This window comes from Chaetodon trifascialis, chromosome 9 (assembly GCF_039877785.1).
Source record: "Chaetodon trifascialis isolate fChaTrf1 chromosome 9, fChaTrf1.hap1, whole genome shotgun sequence".
Classification (NCBI taxonomy): domain Eukaryota; kingdom Metazoa; phylum Chordata; class Actinopteri; order Chaetodontiformes; family Chaetodontidae; genus Chaetodon; species Chaetodon trifascialis.
The window spans coordinates 1,473,939-1,483,669 of NC_092064.1; the positions used below are offsets into that span (position 1 = coordinate 1,473,939).

General features: G+C 44.3%; 1 protein-coding gene across 1 annotated transcript in view; it reads right to left on the reverse strand.

The window, feature by feature from the left end:
* The window catches only part of LOC139336480 (Na(+)/H(+) exchange regulatory cofactor NHE-RF3-like), a 50,880-nt gene extending 42,771 nt beyond the window's left edge, over positions 1 to 8,109 (reverse strand). The window contains exons 1-3 of the mRNA XM_070970613.1: positions 8,081 to 8,109; positions 6,843 to 6,904; positions 6,528 to 6,739 (exon numbers count right to left, since the gene is read on the reverse strand). Of these exons, the coding sequence (XP_070826714.1) occupies positions 6,528 to 6,739; positions 6,843 to 6,904; positions 8,081 to 8,094 (288 nt within the window). The 5' untranslated portion in view covers positions 8,095 to 8,109. The remainder of the gene's footprint in view (positions 1 to 6,527; positions 6,740 to 6,842; positions 6,905 to 8,080) is intronic.
* Positions 8,110 to 9,731: the final 1,622 nt, after the last annotated feature.

Below are 9,731 nucleotides of genomic sequence, written 5' to 3' on the forward strand. Positions count from 1 at the left end.
CATACTGTATACCCATCTAGATCTTTTTTATCGTATATATTTATTTTATATTTGTTCTTTTATATTTTATACAACCTTATACATAATGTTTATTGCTGTTTGCACCAGGGATTTGAGGGAAACAGTATTTAATTCTGTTAATGTCCTGTACATATAGCAGCACTGACAATAAAGTTGACTTGACTTGACTTCTCAAATAGACTGCTCCAGCTCCGCTGTCACAAGGACTACTTCAGGAAATCATTCCTGCCACGAGCCATCACACTGTGCAACAGTAATTTAAACAGTTAATCTCTACCAACCTTACAAATACCAACATTTCAATGTTATATATTTTTTTGCACAACTGCAATATTGCACACAATGTTCAGTGTTTATTTATCATCTGCAACTTGCACATTTTTTTTTTTGGTATATAGTTTATAGCTCTGGCGCGCTCTCTCTCTTATGAAATGCTGTTAATACTTGTTATATTGTATTTTTATTATATTATTATAATTTTATATAATATGTATTACATATTATAATACATATTATATAACTATGTATTTAGTTATACTTTGTCATATGTTTAATTGCTATTATTCTATGTTTATACGCTTAGTTATATTTTTTATATTTTAGTTAAATATTTTTTGAGAACATTCTTTTTCTCTTAGGGTTATGTTTTATATATATATTATGTTTATGTGTGTGTTTAAACCGCTGCTGCAACAAAAGAATTTCCCAAACTGGGATCAATAAACCTGGGGTTGGGGCTCGCAGGCGAGCGCCTGGCGAGCGCCTGGTGGCCGGACCCGGCCCGGCACAGCCCGAAGGAGCGACGTGGGCCCACCTTCCTGTAGGCCCACCACCCGCAGGAAGGATCAGAAGGGGCCGGTGCTATGTGATATGGGTAGCAGTCGTGGGCGGGGGCCCCGACGACCCAAACCCTGGACAACGACTCTGGCTATGGGGACATGGAATGTCACCTCACTGTGGGGGAAAGAGCCTGAGCTAGTGCGGGAGGTTGAGCGGTACTGGCTAGAGATAGTCAGGCTCACCTCCACGCACAGTCTGGGCTCTGGAACCCAACTCCTTGAGAGAGGCTGGACTCTCTTCTACTCTGGAGTTGCCTGCGGTGAGAGGCAGCGAGCTGGTGTGGGCTTGCTTATAGCCCCCCAGCTCAGCCGCCATGTGTTGGAGTTCTCCCTGCTGAGCGAGAGGGTCGCTTCCCTGCGCCTTCGGGTTGGGGATAGGCCTCTCACTGTTGTTTCGGCCTACGGGCTGAACAGTAGCGTAAAGTACCCGGCCTTCTTGGAGTCCCTGGGAGGGGTACTGGAAAGTGCTCCAACCGGGGACTCCATTGTTCTGCTGGGAGACTTCAATGGTCACGTGGGCAGCGACAGTAACACATGGAGGGGTGTGATTGGGAGGAACGGCCTCCCCGATCTGAACCTGAGTGGTGTTCTGTTATTGGATTTCTGTGCTAGTCACAGTTTGTCCATAACGAACACCATGTTCAAGCATAAGGGTGTCCATCAGTGCACGTGGCACCAGGACACCCTAGGCTGGAGGTCAATGATCGACTTTGTAGTCGTATCATCTGACCTTCAGTGGTATGTCTTGGACACTCGGGTAAAGAGAGGGGCTGAGCTGTCAACTGATCACCACCTGGTGGCGAGTTGGATTCGCTGGCAGGGGAAGAAGCAGGACAGACTTGGCAGACCCAAACGTACTGTGAGGGTCTGTTGGGAACGTCTGGCGGAACCCGCTGTCAGGGAAGTTTTCAACTCCCACCTCCGGGAGAGCTTCAACCAGATCCCGAGGGAGGTTGGAGACATTGAGTCCGAATGGACCATGTTCTCCACTTCCATTGTTGATGCAGCCGTCCGTAGCTGTGGCCGTAAAGTCGGCGGTGCCTGTCGTGGCGGCAACCCCCGAACCCGGTGGTGGACACCGGAAGTAAGGGATGCCGTCAAGCTGAAGAAGGAGTCCTATCGGGCCTGGTTGGCTCATAGGACTCCTGAGGCAGCTGATGGGTACCGGCAGGCGAAGCGTGTGGCAGCTCGGGCGGTTGTAGAAGCAAAAATTCGGGTCTGGGAGGAGTTCGGGGAGGCCATGGAGGAGGACTACCGGTTGGCCTCGAGGAAATTCTGGCAAACCATTCGGCACCTCAGGAGGGGGAAGCAGCTTTCTGTCAACACTGTTTACAGTGGAGGTGGGGAGCTGTTGACCTCGACTGGGGATATTGTCGGGCGGTGGAAGGAATACTTCGAGGATCTCTTCAATCCCTCTGTCATGTCTTCCGTAGAGGAAGCAGAGACTGGGGACTTGGAGGTCGATTCATTCATCACCGGGGCTGAAGTCACTGAGGCAGTGCGCAAACTCCTCGGTGGCAAAGCGCCGGGGGTGGATGAGATCCGCCCTGAGTACCTCAAGTCTCTGGATGTTGTAGGACTGTCTTGGTTGACACGCCTCTGGCAGACTGGGGTGGTGGTCCCTCTTTTTAAAAAGGGGGACCGGAAGGTGTGTTCCAACTATCGGGGGATCACACTCCTCAGCCTCCCTGGGAAAGTCTATTCCAGGGTACTGGAGAGGAGAATCCGGCCGATAGTTGAACCCCGGATTCAAGAGGAACAATGCGGTTTTCGTCCTGGCCGTGGAACACTGGACCAGCTCTGTACCCTCCACAGGGTGCTTGAGGGTTCATGGGAGTTTGCCCAAACAGTCAACATGTGCTTCGTGGACTTGGAGAAGGCATTTGACCGTGTCCCAGCGTCATTCTGTGGGAGGTGCTCCGGGAGTATGGGGTTGGAGGCCCTCTGTTGAGGGCTGTACAGTCCCTGTACAACCGGAGCAGGAGCTTGGTCCGCATTGCCGGCAGTAAGTTAGACCTGTTCCTGGTGCATGTTGGACTCCAGCAGGGCTGCCCTTTGTCACCAGTTCTGTTCATCATTTTTATGGACAGGATTTCTAGGCGCAGCCAGGGGCCGGAGGGGGTTTGGTTCGGGGGCCGGCAGAATTCGTCTCTGCTTTCTGCGGAAGATGTTGTCTTGTTGGCTACCTCGAGCCAGGACCTTCAGCATGCGTTGGGGCGGTTCGCAGCCGAGTGTGAAGCAGCTGGGATGAGAGTCAGCACCTCCAAGTCTGAGGCCATGGTTCTAGACCGGGAAAAGGTGGCTTGCTCCCTTCAGGTTGGGGGAGAGTTCCTGCCTCAAGTGGAGGAGTTTAAGTATCTTGGGATCCTGTTCACGAGTGAGGGAAGGATGGAACGTGAGATTGACAGGTGGATCGGTGCAGCGGCTGTAGTAATGCGGTCGCTGTATCGGTCTGTCGTGGTAAAGAAGGAGCTGAGCTGAAAGGCGAAGCTCTCGATTTACCAGTCAATCTACGTTCCTACCCTCACCTATGGTCATGAACTTTGGGTCATGACTGAAGGAACGAGGTCCCGGATACAAGCGGCTGAAATGAGTTTCCTCCGCAGGGTGGCGGGGCGCTCCCTTAGAGATAGGGTGAGGAGCTATGTCACCCGGGAGGAGCTCAGAGTAGAGTCGCTGCTCCTCCGCATCGAGAGGAGTCAGCTGAGGTGGCTCGGGCATCTCTACCGGATGCCCCCTGGACGCCTCCCTAGGGAGGTGTTCCAGGCATGTCCCACCGGGAGGAGGCCCCGGGAAAGACCCAGGACACGCTGGGGTGACTATGTCACTCGGCTGGCCTGGGAACGCCTCGGGATCCCCCCGGAAGAGCTGGATGAAGTGTCCAGGGAGAGGGAAGTCTGGGCGTCCCTGCTCAGACTGCTCCCCCCGCAACCCGGCCCCGGATAAGCGGAAGACAATGGATGGATGGATGGATGGGATCAATAAAGTAAAAGTCTCAGTCTACAGCAGGAGGAGAGGGAGAAGGGCTGGAGGACAGGTGAAACTGAGATAGAAAATGGCACTGATTATTTCTGATGAGCCTCGGTTTAATATATGTCCATTTGCTTTGAGGAATGACTTCCCCTTGTACATGGTTGGTAACTTCAGATTCTCTTTTCTCCAGCTTGTCTTTCTGCACACTGCTGGTGGGTCAGTGACACTCCCCACAGTGAGTGGAATCTACATGTGCGATGCAGAGACTCCCTGTCATCTGCACGCATGCTGGAATTTCCCTGATGAAAGCCAGGGCTCTACACCTCTCAGAATGGTGCTACTAAATGCTGGGTCCATGGCAAACAAGTCGTTTCTTCTTAATGATCTTGTCATGTTTAAAAAATTCAATTTTCTGTTTCTGGCTGAAACCTAGCAGAAGAATACAGAACATGCCCTGCTCATAGAGCTGTGCCTGAAGGATTGCACTTTTATCATGTTTGGCCAGATCTGTGGTGTTCAGGAGCCACTTCGTATGTTGATTGGTGAGTGCCAGATTGTTTTTTTCTTTTGTGCTGCACACATTTTTAACCAAATTACATGACTTTTTTACCTCAGTCCTTAACCTGTATCATTGCCAGTAATTTTAACATTCAGGTTGATGATATTTCAGTTCTTGGCAAACTTTTTGTTTTTTCAACATCACAGTATCTTTTAATCTCATTCAACATGTGTCAGACCCTATGTACAATAGAGGGCATGCTCTGGATCTTGTTATTTTGTTGTTTGATTCTTTATTTTCTGACATTTTTTTAATTATATAACACAATTGTATTTTATTGAATTTGTCTTTTAATCTAGCTTTCTTTCCCTCAAACATATCATTAGCTTTCGCACCCTTAACCGCCTTTAAGTCTTTTGCCTTTAACTGCCTGTAAGTCTGTTGTGCACAGTTATGTTGACTACTTTGCGCAATCTTTCAGATATTGCACAATGTCATCAGAGTCTTCTAACCTTTGTAACTTCCCTCCAGCTGGCACTCCCTGAGCAGACAACATTTAGGGCACTTTCAGTTAGAATTTAGTTCTCTGCACTATAAAGCCCATTGGATGCTCTCACTTCCTGTTTGTTAATTTGCTTAATCTACTGAAGAACTGGAAATTCAGGTTTTTCTGTTTACATTCAAGACCTTGAAATAATAAAATGCCTAGATACGGTGCATGCACAATGTGAGGTTCAGTGTGTCTCCAGATTCTGCGAATTATAATTGCCTCCTTATGTGTTTCAAGTCTGTTCAGATCATACTTGCCTATCACACACACCCTACAATAACTTTTGGACATTGGACATAACTCAACTTCATTAGTAATCTCAGGCTCATTACAGAGATAGTCAAGACAGTTCTGCCAGATGAAAGTGCTTGAAGATGGCAGAAGGACTGAAAACAAAGCTGGGGGTGAGGAAGGCTAAGGGCTAAGCTCAAGCTAACTTCCCATCTGCTATCTGTACCCAGAATTTTCCACACCACTGTACAGTCAACAAGACTGCAACATCATGATTTTTACAGAGACATGGCTCAACAGCAGCAATTGAGCTAACGGGGTGCTAAATCCTTGCGGGGACTATACAAAACTTGGTGCTAACTCTGCTAACTTAGAATATTTCACTGTGTAGACCTTTCTATCTGCTCAGAGAGTTTACACCTGCTTATCTGAAAGAGGGGGTACACTCTGCACTACAACACTGGTTTGAATGCACAGATTGGAGTATGTTTGCTACTAACATCAATAGTGTTGTCACCATCTAATGGACTATAGGACCAGCAGACTTAGGAACAGCCTTTTCCCCTCAGCTGTCACCTTACTGACCTGTGATAGTGATAGCTAGCATGGGACTTGGCAAGGATAGGCAAGCATTAGAATGGACACTGTGGAAACTCTAGGAAACAATAAACTAAGAAACACCTCATGGAATGCAATTGTTAAAAGGAATAAAGACCAAGGTCATGCTGAATTATCTCACCTGGACACAATGAAGATTGTGAAAGCAGTCCTTAAATTTATCACTGTGACAGGATAACAGACATAAATAGACCCACTCCAAACTGCAGGCTAAACCTGACCTGTGAGAGGCAGCCATGTGCTGTAAGGCATGTGGTCTGCTGGAAATCCAGGGATTTTCAATGGATCCAGCTCATCCAACAACATTTAATTAATAGAAGTTCAATAAAACCAAAAAATACATTTTAATTGAATGTATTAATGAATTCAGTGGTGACTATATGTATTCCAATCATTTATTTATTTATTTATTTATTTGGTACCAGAAATTACTCTCTGGTTAGCAGGTAAGCATGCCATACCTAAATATGCTCCCTGTGCTACCATAACTTAGCTACAGGCCTGGGCAACACAATCTTATTATTCAATTCAGATTACAGATCTACCATGCCAGCAGGATGGAAAAAATAATGGAACAGGAGAAACGAGAATGTGTGGCCAGTGTCCAACCTACCTAATAACACCGCCAAATCTTTTGCAAGTTGTATTCCGTATTTTGTCATATCATCAAGAATATCATGATCACAGAAATACCCTGAAATTTCACGATATTATTTTAGGGCTATATTACCCACCCTCACTGGCCCCTGGACAGAAGATTGGCAGACTGTTTATCTATTAACTTCTGGACACTAACCCTGTTGAAGTCCATGTTTTCCACATATTCTTCGTTGACTTCCAGCACTCGGTCTCCGTCTCTGAGCCCACTGTGCTCTGCAGGACTCCACGGCTCCACATTTCTGATCTCAAAACCCCAACTCCGCTGGTCCTTTCGCAGGTAGAAACCAAAACTCTGTCCCTCCAGACGCTTTAGTTGACACAGTCTGGGGACTAGGCTCAGATCAGGCTCTGCATACATGGTTAAGTAAAAATCATTAACAGTGTGGGGACACTGGGAAATTTGGAAAGTTTGGAAAGATTTTATGTGTAAAGGCATGGATATCAACTTCACCAGAATCATCAGTGATGACTAGAGCTGGATTATCAATCCCTTCCTTTGGATTGAAGGTAAAACTGATATAAAGAAAAAAGAAATGGACAGAGTCAGTATGACAGTGTTGCACAGAACGGAAACCTAGAAGAAGTAGGCGAAGAAGTAGAACTAATTTTTACAAAAATAGCATAGAAAAAGTCTGTCTAAAGGACCAGACCAGTGTTTTGGAAGTTGTGTTTCATCCTAATGCACTGCTCCTGCTGACCCTTTCAAAGTCTGCTGTGCTGCATGAGATAAATGTGGCATTCATTTTATAAACAGGCACCTAGAGGTTTACATTCATTTCATGATATCATCATCCAGGTACTTGAGTAATGTTTCAAAGGGTTCTTGATGATGAATATTACCCTTACAATATGCCTCCCACTGAAAATTTATTGTATTTGTATAGCACTTTTCTACACTGACAACTACTCAAAGCACTTTTTACAACACAAGTCTGCATTCAGCCATTTGCAGACATATTCGTACGGCAGCTAAGCCACCTGCTCATTATGAGCATTACCCATTAAAACATACTCACACACCAATGGGGTTCAGTATGTTGCCCAAGGATACTTTGTGACACTTTGCCTGAAACAATTGGTTGTAAGCTGCTGAAACAATTGGTTATAGGTCAACCCCCCCCCCCCCCCCAAAAAAAACCAGTAAGCCCTGTGTCAGTGTCATTTTATGGAATGTAATTTAGTGCAATGTATACATCAACTGCTAATTTGTCATAAACATAATCTTTCTGTAATCTTAACTGATGCAGAATTGTACCATTGCAAACTCCTAACAGAACAGTGTTTGAATTATAGTATCAAAAACATTGTTCCTGGAAAGGCTGTTCCTCTTTAATTTTGTCAATGTAATTTTTCAGTTACAAGCAGCACAAACTAAATTCCAGCCATTGTGTTGCGGTGGAGAGAGAAATCTCAGAGACAGATAATTCAAAACCTAAACAAATCAAACCTAAACAGATCAAACCAAACCAACCAAAACAATATACATGGATTTTTTTTGTTTTTTATCATTTGTTTAAACAAAACGTACCACTACTAATAGTTTGAAATATTCTAGAAACTGGGATTAATGTAAAATATTTAAGATTTGTAGGGAATGGTCTGTAGCACAAGTATGGTTCTTTCAAAAGCATCAGATTTCTGTATAATTGAGAGGTATTACTGCGAAGATAGCTCTATAGCTGAACTTACCGTGGAAATTCCATTGCATCCTGGCAGCCTGTAGGAGTGACAGTAACACCATGAGATATTTTTCAATTCAGTTCAATTCAGTTCAATTCAGTTCAATTCAGTTCAATTCAATTCAATTCAATTCAATTCAATTCAATTCAATTCAATTCAATTCAATTCAATTCAACTCAATATTCCTTTATTCGTCCCTCGAGGGGAAATTCCAATTTCACAGCAGCATCAATAAGTGAATAGAATATTCAAAAAGACAACAAGTGCATGCAATTAACACAGTATATACAAAGGGGTGTAATAGAAAGAGAAAGAGGAACAACATCATCCTAAGAAAATGTACCGAAAATATTGCACAGGTTATTGCCCAGGTGCACAGATTGCCATAGCCATAGCCATAGACAGCTATTCTCTTGCTATGCCATCATCACATGGACTCAGACACCTTGAGGTAAGCTCAAGAAGTGTTTAGTCCCTGGCCTTAGTCCAAATATATGATCGATCAATGAATGACAACAACAACAACAACAACAACAACAACAGCAATAAGAAGAATGATGATGATGATGATGATACTACTACTGCTACTACTAATAGTAATAATAATAATAACAAGAATAATAGTAGAGATGCTGACCAAAAATAAGGAACCAGCACTGCCTATGATTGGCTGCTGCCTCTGGCCTCTTATTTTATTCATAGGGCCGAGCTGAGCAGCTCAATGTCACACTCATGGTAGTTCATTAAGATGTGCTCAGAGAATGAAAGTTACTGAATGACTCGTACATAGGAAAGAAAACTTTGGATTTTGCTCAGGGCTCCATTAGACCTTAATTCAGAATGCAAACACTGGAGATTTTCCTTTTGACACCAAGAATCACAAGAAAAACCACAAAACTGGCTCAGTAAATAGTAGTTGCCAAGGTCAATTCCATATGCTTTCAATTTGACATTATGGTATAAAATGATGGTGTGTATCTCAGTCCTGCCATGCTAATACAGTCAAAATCCTAAATTCTAATGGTGGAAAATCCATCATGGTGGACATTATCATCCAGGAGGATTTTTTGTAGAACACAGAGAGTATCCTGGGTTCAACAAAAGTAAGCAGCTCAGTAGGCCAAAATTAAAGCCACAAGTAGCAATGGTCAGCAATTTGAGCGGTTCTAGCACAACAACAACAACAACAATTATTATTATTATAATAATACATCTCTCAGTGCTTTCTGAAGTCCCCTTGTCTGTATAGAAATATTGCAAAAAAGCTTGTATTTAGTTAAATTAAAAACAAAAGTTTTCTCAGCCCCCTAACACCTGGTCACTGCACTTTTTGTTGACAAGAAGAAAATGTAGAATGCAGACACTTATCCTTAAAATCAGGGCATGATGTACTTAGTTACTTTCCACCACTTCATGCAGTGAGCAGTGCATGTCAGGGTAAATTTCTGCATACATAGCAACCAGTAACCTCCTTAATACCAAGAAGACTCTAATGGGGACAGGTTGAGAATGGGACAGGAGGGATGTTTGGTGCCTGAGTTTGAGCCCCAAAATCACTAAATCTGCCACTGACCATGTACACACAAAGAGAAGCAACTTCAACCAGAGAGACCTCATTGCTGTGCTAACCACTGCATCTTAGCCTACAAATACTTCAAAT